The sequence below is a fragment of the Pocillopora damicornis genome, chromosome 1 (genome assembly GCF_964200805.1).
Source record: "Pocillopora damicornis chromosome 1, jaPocDami1.2, whole genome shotgun sequence".
Lineage (NCBI taxonomy): Eukaryota > Metazoa > Cnidaria > Anthozoa > Scleractinia > Pocilloporidae > Pocillopora > Pocillopora damicornis.
In genome coordinates, this window is record NC_142670.1 from 39,960,458 (window position 1) to 39,976,895 (window position 16,438).

The 16,438-nt window shown below is 38.6% G+C and overlaps 1 protein-coding gene and 1 long non-coding RNA gene across 2 annotated transcripts in view; one reads left to right on the forward strand and one right to left on the reverse strand.

Moving 5' to 3' along the window:
* The window catches only part of LOC149053841 (uncharacterized), a 25,452-nt gene continuing 9,014 nt past the window's right edge, over window positions 1-16,438 (reverse strand). The window contains exons 2-3 of the long non-coding RNA XR_016183695.1: window positions 1,563-1,616; window positions 1-517 (exon numbers count right to left, since the gene is read on the reverse strand). This is a non-coding gene — a long non-coding RNA (uncharacterized LOC149053841). The remainder of the gene's footprint in view (window positions 518-1,562; window positions 1,617-16,438) is intronic.
* The window catches only part of LOC149053842 (uncharacterized), a 14,302-nt gene continuing 759 nt past the window's right edge, over window positions 2,896-16,438 (forward strand). Inside the window, exons 1-16 of the mRNA XM_089196354.1 lie at window positions 2,896-3,086; window positions 5,568-5,695; window positions 6,410-6,661; window positions 7,023-7,187; window positions 7,318-7,431; window positions 7,576-7,707; window positions 7,888-7,984; window positions 8,087-8,305; window positions 8,735-9,111; window positions 9,751-9,918; window positions 13,001-13,111; window positions 13,204-13,323; window positions 13,535-13,625; window positions 13,766-14,140; window positions 14,817-14,951; window positions 15,463-15,696. Of these exons, the coding sequence (XP_089052480.1) occupies window positions 2,897-3,086; window positions 5,568-5,695; window positions 6,410-6,661; window positions 7,023-7,187; window positions 7,318-7,431; window positions 7,576-7,707; window positions 7,888-7,984; window positions 8,087-8,305; window positions 8,735-9,111; window positions 9,751-9,918; window positions 13,001-13,111; window positions 13,204-13,323; window positions 13,535-13,625; window positions 13,766-14,140; window positions 14,817-14,951; window positions 15,463-15,696 (2,908 nt within the window). The 5' untranslated portion in view covers window position 2,896. The remainder of the gene's footprint in view (window positions 3,087-5,567; window positions 5,696-6,409; window positions 6,662-7,022; window positions 7,188-7,317; window positions 7,432-7,575; window positions 7,708-7,887; window positions 7,985-8,086; window positions 8,306-8,734; window positions 9,112-9,750; window positions 9,919-13,000; window positions 13,112-13,203; window positions 13,324-13,534; window positions 13,626-13,765; window positions 14,141-14,816; window positions 14,952-15,462; window positions 15,697-16,438) is intronic.

A 16,438-nucleotide genomic window follows, 5' to 3' on the forward strand; every position in this document is an offset into this window, starting at 1 on the left:
TTTCGAGACAAAAGCTTTATTCGAACAAATATTTACAAACGAAAGCTCCTTAGCTCTACTTTGTGAATAGCCAACTGGCCTGACTCTGGCCAGTTGGGATTTTTAATCATCATATTTATTCACAGTGTTTGTTTGTATTGGCACTAAAAAAGCCCCATGGGAAGATTGGTCAATTAATGTTAGTCCACAAACGAGTCCAGAATTGTGTATACAAGTGCATTACAAAGGCCTTTTTGTTCTCATTGGTTAACAAGTCAGGCTGAAGACCAATGAAACTAACCAAAATAGGAGTACATGGATAGGCATTATAACAAGTCCATAAATCCAGTTGTTACCACAGTGGCCCCTCATTTGGTACTGGACATGATCTTCACAGCTATGCTTCAACCAGCAAAAACACCTACTCAAGTGCTGGATGGACCTACATCCCATCATTCATTGCTCTCAGCCCTGGAAGCTTCACCCAGTCTTTCTCGGCAGGAACTTTCTATTTTCAACCTGTTGAAGTTGAAGTATTCTACAAAAATATCTAAAGGAAAATAATCTGTCTTAATTGGTGTCTTGATAAATTAGAGAAGTAATTATGAAGAATGAACTCCAGACAGTTTGATTCCGTAATTACCTTACTGATTCCGAATTATATGGGAAGGGTCCTTGATTAGATAGGGGCCCACTAGAAACCAGCAGGTGATTTACAACCAAAAATAACAAGTGAATGTGGCAAATTGCTAAGTCAGAACGTGTAGTATTTCAGCCAAAAAGGCCTTAAGGTGTAGCCTTAACTACTTAAACTGTAAAAAAGTTATCTCTCATTCCACCGACGGGGAGTTGATCAGGCTGCTTTGCTTGTGTGACTAGCAAATAATAGAAATATATTTGTTGCATTACATGATGATCTAGAGTGAGGATTTGAGGCTCCTTCAATTTGTCAGCCAATTTCAAAGGTAGTCTACTATCCACATTCTGATACTTTTGATTAACTTACCTTTTCAAGCTATTAGAATTATATTTAAATTTGTGGTGCACGTTATCAAAGACAGTAGACTAACACGTGGCTGGGCGAAAATCTGCGTCTTCGAACAACACTTTAATCTTGAAAGAAATAATTTATCTGACAGGGAATGCATTTTGTATAATATCTCATTATTATTTTAACTGCCTGCGATTTTCTCAAACATACATTTTCACGGAGAACAAACGACAACTTGAGGATTTCACGAAAATTAGAGGCTACGCTCCTTCAAGAGGAAAACTCTCAAACGATGTCTCTCAAAAACATAAGCCATCCCAATTTTAGGCTGGGTGGAGGGAGACTTAGTGTAATCTTGGGTAGGCTGGACCATTGCTGCCTTGTTGTAAAGAGAGCAGACTCTGGGATCAAATCAGAGAGTTCTCGTGTGGACTTTTCCTCTAGTGTTACGGTCAAGAAAAGGAGAGAAAATATCTTGCCCGCAATAAAAGTTTTGACTTTTGAGAAATTAGATGTTAATCACTTTAGGGGTCAGAGGGTAAATTTTCAAGTTGATTTAATGGCTAAAAAATAACTTTAACTGGAAACGTACCTTACTGATTTTTCCTGGTCCTTTAGTACTGTGGCAGGCTAGACTGTTTCTTACCTGTGAAAAAACATTAACAAATCCTAAACAAATCTTACCATCCTAAGAATCATGCAGTTATGTGCAAGCTATCTTTGTTAGTTGCCCTCTGGGTCAACATCAAACACAATGAGAAGCCAGTTATTAAGCAAAATCGAGCCAGAAGAAAAACAATGGTGACCAAGATTTAAAAAGCATTCATGGCTTATGGATTTTGGAAAACGTAAGCCGTTAATGTTTTTCGAATTGGAATTTGGAATGCATGATAATCCGCTCCACTATTAATTATCTGCATGGCCTAAACACGCACATTAAAAATTGCAATTTTAAACTGACCATTGCCAAACCATAATCAAAAGCAACCCGTCGTGTAAGTTTGATCGAACATTAACCTCTCATAATTTCCAGTTAACGTGTTTATTTGAATTTTGGCCAGCAACAGATTTTCAGCTGGGAGCTCTTTTGAAACGGCTTATTGAAAAGTAAAAAAAAAAGAACGTGAAAGCCACAGTTATTGAATTAATCCCTCTTTTATCCTCTTTACCCCATTTCTCATCAATAAATTTGATACTTGTACACGAAGGGGAAGCAAATTCGACGAAAAACAGAAACAATAATTCAACTGTTAAGTGCAGTTATGCTATAACCCTTAGAGAGATCTGCGGTCAAATTCAGACACGCCCCCTTTTCGAGATTCAGCATCTTGTGACAAACGCATTCATTAAATGGTTCAAGACTTGCACTGTTATTAAACGACGTTTTGCGCATGCATATATATTTGGTATAAGGGATCTCTATGACAGATAACTGTTTTTTGTTCTTGGTATAATTAGCCTGTTATAATATTGTGATAGAACCCTTAGTCTTACCAACAAGTCTTAACCTGCCTTATTAATCCATTTTTAAGTATATTTTCCTCTGTTATTTTGAGCGATGAATTTGGACTTAAGAAAGAGCCTTGAAATATTAGTATTCCTTTGTAGGTGGCTGTAGAATAATCCTCAAAAATATTACAAAACTTTGCCCGTCTTCTCACGGAAGCAAACAAATCAAATCACAGTTTTGTAACAACTATTACAGAGGGGATCTCACTTCAGAGTCTGAAATACTTTACAGAGGTTTTTCCAACTAAATAACAAAAAGACAAAGGGCTGAGTAATCTACAAATTTCATTACCCTGCGAATCATTTGAAAATGTGTATCATGCTGCTACGTGATGTTATTGCCCTATGGGTCAGAATCAAACACTTAGAGATGGACAATTTGCGTCGGTGATATGATATTGTTTTCTTTTCATACACATGATACTTTGCTTAAGTAGGGGACTATTTTGGCCAAAAGCAACACTGATTTCAGTAATGAATTATAGATCACACTTTAACGATACAGATCACAGTCATTCGGTGGAAAGTAAATCTTTGAGGATGACTTGTTCAACGATGTTGATGCTGACTGTTCTCATCTTTGGAAGTTTATTATTAACTGTGAAAGGTAAGACTTCGTGTATAAGTCATCTCATCACGATCAAGTAGAAAAAGAACAACTGTACATGGACGAAATTAAGATTGAACTGAACATTATGACAAAGAAATTCATGGTATTCTTCCAAAAACTACGGCTTCAGATGTAACAAGTCTGGTGTAAGTTATCACTTTCCTCTTCAGTTCTTTTTTAGGGTTGTGAAGACAGATCTCACTGTAATATATAGCCTAGTTTCTTGAAATATATTTTGGAGGGAAAATAGATGTAGTAAAGCAAAAATCCATTCGACCTCTACTTTAGGTGTAGACTCCTCAAAATTCGTTGTTTATGATAAAAACCACCAAAATGATGTCATTCTGATGAAAATAATTTCATCTTTCATAGTGTTATTGCTCTCTGTTTCTATAGGACCCATAAATGAATATATTAGAGCAATTCGAGAGAGAAAAAAATGTTCCCTATACAGTCTTTTATGATCACCATTTCTGTTCGTCAAACCTTCCCTAAGTTTCAATTTTCCTTTGACTGAGGCCGAACTGCTTTAATCGTTGTTTCGGGCAGGATCCCTATCCGTGAATTAGGGAAAGCGCAAGTTTTAACATTCATAGCAATCTTTTTGTTTAAATTAAAAAAAAGAAATTGTCTAACACCGAAAAATTTTATTACATGCAGTTGTTACCGTTATATCAAAAAAGACATTTTTCTCTTGGGTAGGAGATTTTGATGTGACATAGCTTCGCAATAAAAGTTACTTCACAATTTTTTTGATAACTACCACCGAAATGTCTTTTTCGTTTTAAAAACTTTTTTTTCTTTTGAAATAAATGTTTGAACTTAATTCAAAGACGCTTGAGAATTAAGCAGGCTTTATAGCGAAAGGCTATCAGACAGTAGATCCTATCAGAAATGGAAAAATTTGGTTATCTTCTCAAGGAAGCATAAAAATAACAATTAATAAAAGGAATGTCAAGTGATTTCGTCACCTCTGCCTTAAGCTTAAACAAAAAGAAATGTCAGTCACGTGGCAGGTATTAGCTCTCACGAAGAAGTTGAATTTTCTGATCCGTCAAGTCGTGAATAATGTCATGTTTGACTTTTTGGTTTCTGTCTGACTGAAGTCTCGCGAAACACCAAAATACACGCTTAATACGGAAAATGACAGCTCTTCAGTCGTATCTTCCTCGAGGAAAAGTTACCACCTTCGTATGGATACGCAAGTTATAAAAGTTCTGTTCACATGCTAATATCGCAGTTTTTTTCTGGATGGTTACCGTTATGTCTGCAAAACTTCAGAGCTGGAATGCCTTGACTTTGTCACCAAATCTTCCTCACTGGTTTTCCTCTAATCCATTCATGGAAAAAAGAGCAAAATCACCGAGTATTTGTAGAAAACAAACATGCTCTAGTAGTAGAAGAACCTGAATGATTAATTCCACGCTTGCGCTGCATGAAGAATATCAGCTTGTAAAAGAAATCCGTCCTAGTTCACCCGATAAGGTCAAAATGTTAAACTGAAACAATTAAGACACCTGACTGCAAAGTCTAGTTGTCATCTATAAGTGATTTTTACCTGCGTTATCTGTTGGATAAGATTACTCTGAGAAAATATATCTCTCTTTATCGAGGAACCTAATCACGTAAGTGTGGTACAAGAAAACGATTTCGGCTCTGCTTGAATATTTTCGGGATGTGTCGAAAAACCAAAAGCAAGTTGACTGCACGCAGAACGACGACCGACATTATCATTAGCCAATGATAACTCAAATTTAAAAAGTGACTGCTTGGAAAGCGGGGAAAGCAAGAGGGACCAAATCCAGATTGATTTCAGTTTTGCATCTGATCGTAAAGAATATCAGCTTGTAAAAGATATCCATCCTAATTCACCTGATAAGGTTAAAAATGTTAAACTAAAACAATCTGACTTCAAAGTCTAGTCATCTACAAGAGGAATTTACCTGCATTATCTGCTGGATGAGCTTGCTCTGGGAAAATATTTCTCTCCTTATTAAGGAACCTAATCACGTAAGCGTGGTACAAGAAAACGATTTCGGCCCTACTTGGATATATTTTTGAAGTGTTCGAAAAAACCAAAAGCAAATCGACTGCAGTGGCTATGCAGAATGAAGGTTGACATTATCATTAGCCAGTGACTGCTTGAAAAGCGGGGAAAACGAGAGGGACCAAATCGAGACTGATTTCAGTTTTGCATCTGATCGTTTGATAAGGTGACGCAAGAGTGAAGTTATGCAAAATCAGAACTAGCCCCGATTAATTACATCATTTAATTGGAAATTACTCTACGTTCAACGAGTTCTGTGCTGGAGGCGCATTTTTACATGTTCGACACATCAATAGCTTTTAAATGCGTTGTTTGTTCTATCTGAGCCTCTAGGTCAAGTTACAATGCCCAATATGAGTAAAATATTTTCCTTTCATCTCCGCTGTACGCTGAATGATCCTGTTAATAAAGATGCTTCTCCTGACTTGTAGGCATCAACCTCCAAACTGGCAGGCTTAACATCTCTCAGACTCAGAATGCTTGTTCACCCTCTCAACACTGTCGACTGCCTCGTTGCACAAACGTTGTATTTCCCAAAACATTCAGTGGATCAGGGACGGTAAGTGCTAGTTCAGGTTCTGGAGCATTTTGTGGCACCATCCAACATCACCAGGCGGCAATGAAAGGTTTCCAGTCGAGCAGCACTAAGAAAATATTGGTGTCTTTCCATTCGATCGATTTCATTTTTGATCGATCTCTGGATCGAGTCGATTTTATTTTGTACTTCTCCCCACGTGAAATGCGTTTCTTGTTTGATATATGTTCTCCAGCTCCATGTCTTCTTACGCGGCTTCCACAGCGCCAGCTGTGATCACTTTTTCCTGGATATTATTCATTGTATCCAAATAGTTGCAGCTTGTGTTTTGACTTAAGATATTCCGTGGTAATTAAGGCTCTTCATTTGGCATTGTAACTTCAAATACTAGGAATTAGGAAGGGGATCAAAAGACAAATTAGATGCAATACACAATGAAGCCCTGGAAACTTAAAAGGTCAGACACCTCTCGCAAGTTCCAGAGATTAGCACCTAAGAAATAATATTCATCTTTCTTCAAAGCATTAAACAAGGCAACTCTGTGAAGAAATCAAAGACAATTCTACGCGAAGGAAAGGGTAAATCCTACAACAGAGTATTTTCCAACCTGATCAAACAATAAGTAGCATTAATAGACTATGGAACACAAGATGCATCAATCACTTGAAAATATAAAGTTCTTTCGCTTGAAATGCCTATTATGTTAATCCCCTGTGCGTACTGGCTTCAAAATTACAGGTTAACATTTATGTGACGGTGAGCCATGGCGAGACGTTTTCACGTGTCCATTCACCTTCAGCTATCTGGGTTCAGTCTGTCACTACACGTGACTTTGATGTGTGTGCACGTGAGTCAGGTATTGGATCAAATGGTACAGGAATCATCAACTGGTTGGCTTTCCAAGATCATCCACAAATGACGCGTGGTAGTGTTTCTTTTAGTGGAATATGGACAACGGAAACTAAGTGTGACAAAGTTACCTTCTCACAGGTTAGAAGAAAAGCAAAACCAAAGTTTGAGGTCAAACCCTCTGAGCATGTTCTGCCCCAATGAGAGAGACTTTTGATCAACTTGCTGAGTGAAGCCTGCCCACTTTATGTCGTACAGATTTCCTTGCTCATTCAGACAGGCAACACAATATTCAGAAATCTTGGTGGTGGGTTGCAAAGTCCAAACCCTGCAAGGTAAAAAAGGAATAGAAATGGGAGAGATTTCAATCTTTTTCCTCTCAACTGTCCGATACATAGCTGCAACTTGAAGCTATTATGCGTTGTCAAGCGGCATGATTTTTATTAGAGCTGAGGTAAATTAACTCCACAGGTATAAATTCATATATTACACAACGTTGCAGAATTTTCCTGGGAGACCATCCGTGTTTGTGTCAGCTAGGTACACACGTGGCACAAAGCCGAATGATGCTATGTATGTTTGGTTGGAAAATGTAAACTCCAGAAGGTTCGAGGTGTGCATCCGGGAGTTCCTGCCCTTCGATGGAAAACATCAAGACACCACTGTGGTAAGAGATATCTCTACTGTATTTTCATAGATGGACGTGTAAGCCAACTTTTCTGTTTTCTGGTTTTTATTTTTGTCCCATAACCTTGTCGTCGTCTTATGGCGTCTTGTTTTGCATTCATTTATTGCAGGACTGGTTCGCATTTGTTGGCAATGGCTCTGAATTTAATTTTACGATGTCAGGAGAAGCAGATTTTCCAAACAGTAACCCGCCAACAGCTGAAGACAATTATGGTTTCTGTCAAGTGAGTTTAATTTATTTTAGTTTACTGTAAACTATGAGCAGCTATATTAAGGCAAAAAAAATTTAGAGGGTTCCTTTGCAAAACAGAGCTAGTATCATACATATTGTTTCACATATCAAGTTTTATCTCTTTTTATTTTTATAGAAAGTGCAGTTTAACACAACCTTTTATGCTTTACCTGTTGTCCTTGTGTCTGTGCATCATCAGCACAACCCTCAAGTCAGCATGAAAAGCCTCGTCTCACCAAAAAATAACATCATATCAGCCTGGGTTGAGGTAAATAAAGAATCTGTTCCTATTTCGCTCTTACTAAGGGCTAACGATCGAAACGTCAGCTCACAAACTCTTTACGGTGGCCAAGTTACTCATCAACTCAGTTGATAAAACCAAACCAGTCTATTTCTATGACTGTTATTCTACTGTTGTTTCACCTTATGCTCTCTGGTCTCTGTGTAGGAAGTTAGCCTTACATCCATGAGGATTTGCGTCAAAGACTTGATTGGAACAGGAAGCAAGCACGATCCTCTGTCGGTTAGCTACGTCCTAATTGGAGGTTTGGATTCAACTTGAATGTGTCTGTGCAACCATTCTGGAGAGTAACTTTAGAATATTTCTTTCCTTGTGTGGTAACTACCATTTTGCTTCACATCCATAGACCTCAATCCCTGTCAAGACGTGTTCTGCCCTTCATTCGGAGTCTGCAAAACCTACAGTGCCCATGAAGCTCGCTGTGAATGTAATGACAACTGCCCGTCGTATCAAGATCCTGTCTGCACAGCAAATGGAACAGCATATGACAATGAATGCCTGTACAAATTGAGCTTCTGCAAGGGAGTGGACAATAATACCATGCATCATCCTGGCAGCTGTGAGGGTAATACCATATTTCTATGAGAATGAGCTTTGTTTACCTCTAACAAGGTAATTTGGTATTATCAACTGAGTTGATAGCGTAAATTGGCCACCGTTGAGTTTCAAAGCTGACGTTTCGAGCGTTAGTCCTTCGTCAATCGCCCTGACGAAGGGCTAACGCTCGAAATGACAGCTTTGAAACTCTTAACGGTGGCCAATTTACGTTACAAACTCAGTTGATACTTGTAAATTACCTTTTAATACTCTCCCACCGACGCAGCACCACACTTTCTTACCCAGAAACTTACCCCTTTTATTCATTTACCTCCAACAATAAACACAAACAAGTTCAAATTTCCAACTGTACACTTGGAACCCCTCAGAAACTTGAGATATAACAGAAAAAATGGTAACTGAGGGCATAGAACTTCAGCTTTTTAAATCACTGTAGGCTTTCCAGTCGTTCATGGTCGTGTCAAGCTTCTTCGAGTTCCCGATTGGTCAGACTCAAGTTGCCAGACAGTGGTATTCCCACCGTACCGCTTCTATCCGAACAAAGAGGTTCAAGTACAGATCACCCTTAATCACATGAACTTGAATGACTCCGTCACAGTGCACCATGCTATCACATCCTGGACCGAAAGAATCAACACACAAAATTTTACAGTATGCGCAATGCAATCTGGGAGAAATGGAAACAACTTCAATCCTTTCGCCACTGTTGATTGGATGGCGTACCAAGGAGCACCAACGGAGGGAACGACGGGAAGAGTGAAGATGACAAAATGGTGGTCAGGAACGAATTGTGCAGATGTGACGTTTCCAAAAGTAGGTTAACGTTCAAATAGTTGTTGGTATCCTTATTGCTTCTTTGTAAAGCAGGTTCCATCTCGTTTACATAACGAAATAAAGCCAGTGACAAAAATGATAATATGAAAATGATACAGTCGACTCTAGTCATTGCGTACACCCTGGGAAGGGGGGAATATTTAATGTCCGTAATAGCGAAATTCCGTAATAGCTGGGTACAATAGAAAAACAAATCGTCTTTCTCTAGACATATGAAACAATGTGTAACTACACAAAAATAAAGCTTTTAACATGGCCACACGAGCCGAAAGAAGATCCGGCTGCCAGCAGGAAATGTCACGCTGAGGGAGCATGAAAGTTTCTGCATTTCCGTAATAACGAGAGTTTATTGCATTCATTTCTTTATGCGTTTCGTTGGGGAACTAGCTCTTGTCCCCAATGGCGGTGTGTCCGTAATAGCGAGGTGTCTGCAGGGCGAGAGTCTACTGTAGTTGTATATATAAAAAAGCGTAAGCAAGAGGTTAAAACAGACAGCAATAAATTCAACTCTGATTTCAGTTATTTATCCACCTCAAGCCTCCATTTACACCCCTCAGTAAAAAAACTGCGAAAATGTAGCAAGATGTGTGATGGAATGATTTACTTTCATGTGTTTAGGACAAATTTAAGGATCTACCAGTTGTTCTTGTGACGTCCAATCACCAAAGAAGTGGGAAGGAACATGACGCTGCGTTGATTTGGACAGAAAATGTAACCAAGAACTCGTTCAAGGCTTGCTTACGGGAATTGCAAAACTTTGATGGCAAGCATCAAGATGTTAGCGTGGTATGTGATATGTTTTGTCCAAATACTACAACTGTGATATAAGATCGCTAAAGATCTGAGATTAGGAACATTTTGCTTCAGTCCCTTCAAGGCATAAGCTTGATTCAGTAAAATAATTTGATTTCAGCATTTGTTAAGGTTGATCAGGATTATTCCAAAGGTTTTCCCTTTTTCGACAATAAAAAAATTTTTATCTATTCATTTATTTATTTTATTTATTTATTTATTCATTAACGATATTTATGCAGGCTGGCTTAGTTCCTAGAACTTTGAGCTGGTTTGAATGGGGCCTGCTTAGGACATACTTGGTAAAACAAAATACATCTAGAAATATAATAAAAAAGGAGCCCACAACACAAATTACAATTTACACTTAAGATATACAAAATACGTTACATTACAATGTACATTACATCAATTAAAAAAACTAGGTTTGAGAAGTTTCTTAAAATTATACAGCGAAGAAATGTTTCGTAGCTTACTAGTCAGAGTACGTCAGAGTATTCCATTCCTTTGCACCTTGTAGCGTAAGGAACCTTGAAATTTAGATGTTTTTGCCTGGGGTAATTGCAACAGGTCTCTATATCTGGCATTGTAGGCATAATATTAGTGGGAAAAAACTAAATTTATTCAACAGATAGGCGGGTGCGAGACCGTGTAGGCATTTAAACACTTGTAAGCAAATTTGATTTGTAACATAGCGCGCGTGCTTGCCATATATAAGTCCTATTGAGCCGCTATGAACAAAATCGTTATTTACGCACGCCCGTGCGTAAATAAGATGACGTGAGCATTTGTTCTTCAGAGTTTCCATCCTGTTAAGCTGCAGTGCAGTCTTAGAAATATGGAAGAAACCAGCGAAGAACTGCCAAATTTTTCTATAGGCATTGACCTTTTAAATTTAGGTCCTGATCCAACAAGCAACAAAAATAAAGCCCAAAAAAACTCGCAAGTTGCACGTATTTCAAATTTGTCGGAAGACCAGCTGTGGCAAATTTTGGCCGAAAGACATTCACTGGGAACAAAAAGAGTCACAAATTGGTCATTAACAACATTTAAAGTAAAATTTCCGTTTTTATTGTAGTTTTTAAATTTGTTCAACCTAGGGAATTCTGCACAATATCGCAATAAAAGGCTTCTTCTCGCAGATCCTTGTTGTCGCTCTGTTATAAAAGAATTTGCTCATGCTTTTAGCTGTGCGTATATCGAGTTATGAATGCACTTGGGAAGTTTGGAGAGCACTCAAAAAGCTAGAGTTGCTCTCGGCTGCGCCCCGAGCTACTCTTACGCATGAGCAAATTTTTAAATTTCCTGCGATTTTCTAAGGAAGGCCAGCTAAAAGTATTGCTGTATTTTCTACTCTACACCCTTCGATGATAGGAACTGCTCACAGTTACAATTTGTCCAGGTAGTCCCAATTTATTTTCCCACAGCCATGCGAGATTACACAGCAGTAGTCGAACGTTCAAAGTATCATGGAGTCATAGAGTGTGATCAGGAGCCATTACTTGGAGCGTTCAACTGCCCTGTGTTTTTGTCACGGCGTTTTCACTGACAATTCTATATCTAGTTTGAATTTACCGTGAATTAGGACTCCCCACGAGAGCTCATTGACCAATAAAGATTAGCGCCTAGTTAATTTCTAACTTTACTCGTTAATATATTGACAGAAAAATGGAAGAGATGTAGGGATTCTCGCGATAGTTCGAGTGCAGATTCGTGCGAAGATTTTGAAAATACTTCGGGAAGCAGCAGTTCCGAGGAAAGTATTATTGAAGATAAACTTGACTTATGATTGTTCAATTATCAAAGCAACAATAGGCACTGTGAATTCTGCCGAATGCGGCAATAAAGCATTCTCCATTATCGACCGCACTTCCCAAAAATAACCAAGATTTGACACGATCGAAACCCAATTTGAAAGAGTAGGATTATCTTGCGATCTAAGAACAAGCTCTTCATTTTTTTGCACCTGCTTCTGTTCAATCCTGCGTCGCAAAATGTCTCTTGTGTCACGGTGTGGATGAAGATTCTTGAGATGAAGACGACTCGCACATAGTTTACTCACGCAATTTCTTGTTTCTACGTTCTCCATGATCGCATGGATTGCGCCTCTTCATGGTCTTGAATTTGAAACTCTTTTCATGAGATTTTCTTTAAAGGGGCCAGAATAAGAAGACAGATAACGGTTACATTACAATAAAATGCAACGATGCTCTGCTCTCCTGCTAATTTTCCCCCCAACTTCGCAAGTTAAAAGTGTGAAAATTTTACAAAGGACAGTGAGATATGTAAGGTAAGGAAAGGAGGGATTGGAATACTGGAATACAGCAAAAGAAAGACGGAATTTGCGAAGTTTTGATATGAAGACGTGCCCGCATAAGGCCACCTTTTTATTTTTCTTCGCGTTTCATGGATCGTATTACCTACGTGAGTTCGAGAAGCCTAGTTCCCGCGAAAAGATAGTCTAAAAATAAACTGTGAAAATGCCGTGACATCAGCTCAGAATGGGAGTTGAATAGTCTACTTTAATGGGCTCCTGGTGTGATACAGGCCTCTCGAGGAATGATTTTGCTGGCTTTCGACAGCATGCCCAGCTAAGCAGATATTTTGGAGACAATATGATCGATGTGATTACTCCAAGAGAGGCCTGGATCGAGCATGATTCCGACATACTTAAACTGGTAGACCCTTCTAAAGGTTTTGTAGAACGCTGAAACATTACAACAAGTTACTCCCGAGAGCCTTTGATGTATTCCCACAAGCATTACTTTCGTTTTACAGAGTAAATTAGTTAAGAAACAGATAGTTATTACCTAGCCAGCTTATGATGTTGCTTAGATCAGCTAACTGGTAAGACTCGATTTCTTCGATAAAACTACCACTATAGAAAAGCAGTGTCATCCGCATAAAATTTCACAGTGATGGACAACGGATAGGAGGTTATTAATATACTTTGTAAATTGTTTATAGTGTTGAATTTCAAGGTTCTTTTATATGTGGAAAGAAATGTAACTCATCACAATACGACACTGTACTTACTAGAAGTAAGTCTTTTGTTTTGTACACTGCTTCTTCCCAGAACTGGTTGGCGTTTGCTGAGTTGCATAAGCCGCTCTTCACTGAACACGGCTCTGTAAACTTTTCAACCACGAATCCACCAAAAGATGAAGACAACAATGCTTACTGCGAGGTAAGTGTGAAATGATCTTATAAGTGAAAATGGACTTTTGGATAACAAATACTCCAGGATTCCCACCAGTACCTCTTTTATCCCATTGATAGTTCGTGCACTTTACACGAAGTTACAATGCGACACCATCCGTCCAGATATCAGCGAATCACAACACAACAGCAAGTGGAAACTCGGCACCGGTTCATAACGGTATTTCTATATGGATTGAGGTAAAATGCTTACTTCTTGGATGACTACAAAATTTAAAAGTAGATGACTGATTATCAAATGTCACGTTTCCAATTTCCTCACCTATGATGTAGTGTAAGACTATATCTCGAACGAGATCGATATTATACTCTTGTTTTTCCCCTCTTCTAATACGAAGACATCTAGAATATGGAGAGACGAATTAAATTAAGAAATTTTGATTGTTTACAGAATATGAATGAGTCTGGATTCAGAGTTTGTGTCAAGGAATTGTACGTTACTAGATATGATCCTGTGTCAGTGGGTTATGCGGTTCTTACAGGTCAGTAATAATGCCGAATAATTCAACCAAACTTTGGGGTTAGATTTCAACAATATTTAGAAAGAGAAGGTGCAAAAATCGTTCAGCAAACTTGCAAATATATGAATTATTTTAAGTTTAAATAACACATTCATTTCCAGACATCTGCGATCCCGAATGGAGCTACTTCGATGGCTTCTGTTACTTCACGAGTGATACTTGTGTAACTTGGACCACAGCAGTAACGAAATGTAGACAAGAAAACTCAGTCCTTATTGATGTCAACAACAATGAAGAAAATGTTTACATACAACATCGCCATAATGGAGAGAAGTCCTGGCTGGGTTTAAATGACAGATCAACAGAGGGTGACTTCACTTGGGTGGATCGTGGACATGGAAACTTTACAGCCTGGGCCAAGAATCAGCCAAATAATTTCAAAGAAGAAGATTGTGTGCACGCTCTTGGTGTCAAATACAATTACGAGTGGAACGACGTGCAGTGTAGTGATTGTCATCGGTTTACTTGTAAGAAAGGTAAGTCAAATATATTAAATTAAGCTTTTACGATATCATTTTTCGTGAGCAAAACTTAATTAATGTTTTAAAATGGCTGGTTTCGTGCTACTTGTGTAATGATCCAGTTCCGTCAAGGCTTATTCTGATTTTGGAGACGTGACGCAACTTGGAACATTCCACTCCTCCGTATAAGATGTCAGTCTATCACAGGTAAGTACCAGCATTTTACCATGTTTCCTTTCAGGATAGTTCACTAAAAACCATTAGTCCTCCTTGATAAGGAGAGGCACTGAGAAAGCTGAGTATATTGCTTAATCATGTGAACAACACAACACAATGATTCTGTTGTGAGGCTCAGATTTGACCCTCTTCTTCCGGGGTGCAGTTGTACGGTCAGATGTTGCTGTGTAATATTTAGCGCGCTGGACTACGTATCGAGAGGTCCGTGTGATACTCAGAGTGGACCACCATTGTGTTTCAGTTTTTGGGAAAGACTCTGGGTACCACCGCTCTATCGTGCAGGGAAACTTCATAACTTACTCAGGGGGAATGAGAGGCACGAATACCAATATGTACGGAAATACGCATACGCTTCGTCAGTGATGGGAAATTAAGTGCGCGAGGGGTAACTTGACCTTTTCTGTTTTGTCCGTGCTGAAAGAGGGTTAACTACTTCATTTTATTCCAATACTAGACTTAGATGAATGCCAAAATGATCTGAATTACTGTCACAAAATGGCCACGTGTACAAATGAACGTGGCTCGTACACGTGCAAGTGTAAAGCTGGATACTTTGGAGATGGATTTGATTGTTATTACATCTATGCAGGTGAGATGTGCTGAAAAACAACTTCAAATACATTGTTATGGCCCTTTATGCCCAACATATCTTAGGTTAACTAAACAAGTTATCGGTAAAGTAGCGAAGTTAAAGTTGGGCGTTCGTAACTCGAGATTTTAACCATAAACTGTCTTTCTTTTCCAACTGTGAAAAACACTTCTGAGCCTTTTATCAATCTCAAAAAATAATTTTGGAAGACTGGTTTTTCATGTTTTTTCCTCGTCCATGAAAAGTGTATTCCGTACGTGACAATCGAGTTCAACATACTATTCCCGATTTATTGATTAACACAACGCTTTCAACATCGCAGAAGTGGACAAGTTTCCTGTCTCATGAGCCTTGTTTATGCTCTGCGTTACCATGCAATTTTCTATGGTTCAGTTGTGTGTTGTTGTTGTGTCAATGTTCCACGTATTTTTTATACATTAACATATGAAAATGTTATGGTGATGAATAAATAGGTTTTCAAGGGTGGAGTATTATTTATTTCTTTATTAAGGCCTGGGTTATTCAGTAATATTGGCAAATGATGAATATTACCTTGGAACCCTGAGCAATTGGTTAAACCCTGTTGTGCAAAGCCAGTCCTCTTACTGGAAGCGCTGTTGGCGAGCATCAGTGGATGGTTGGGCCAGTACCACCTTCCACTCATTATGTGACAACAAAGGGCCCACAGTGACCATTATCCGCGTGGGAAAATACATCTGTGGTGGATACACCAGCATATCATGGAGTAAGTGCATGATTGATGAAATTTGGTTTTCTCCCCGCTGAAGTAGAACCTACAAATTAAACTCTGAGAGTACAACTGGTTTCTAATTTGAAAAAACAAACAGACAAACAAACAATCAAAACTAAACAAAGCAATGCAAAGGGATCTACGGCATACTTGATCAGGAATAGCTGCGGCTCCTAAGCAGTATAAACTAGTCATGCCCTTACTTGCGACTGCTTTTTAAGTTCAGGTTTTCAAGGAGCATCTTTTTCTACATAAGTGTTAAAAACGAGTTGGCGCTGGATAAATGATTTGATTCACCAGTTACTAAAGCTCGACGCGAGCAATCTGCGGAAGAAGTGAAGGATATGTTTAAACAGGGTTTTGTTCCTTTGGACAGGTTGTTGAAACCTGCACCAAATTCAACCGGGCTAGGCGAATTAAGATATTTCTGAATTTGAAGAAATTAAAAAAAACCGAAGCTTCAAATGTCATTTCAGGGATTAGTTTTCCCCTAGGCTTCTTTGAGTTAAACAGGGAGAAATTCGATATTCTACTTCTGGGCCGATTCTCTATCTTTTCAGACTATCGGTTGCGGAAAATTTTTCCTTTTAAATACTATTTACGAATGCTTTACCATGATCGATGTCAATGAGTTAAGAAACATGAGTTGAAATAAACGCGCACCGCCCTCGAATAAACGCCGCCCATGAATATACGCCGCTGAAGAAGCGCTAAAATGTAATAAACACCGCAGCGA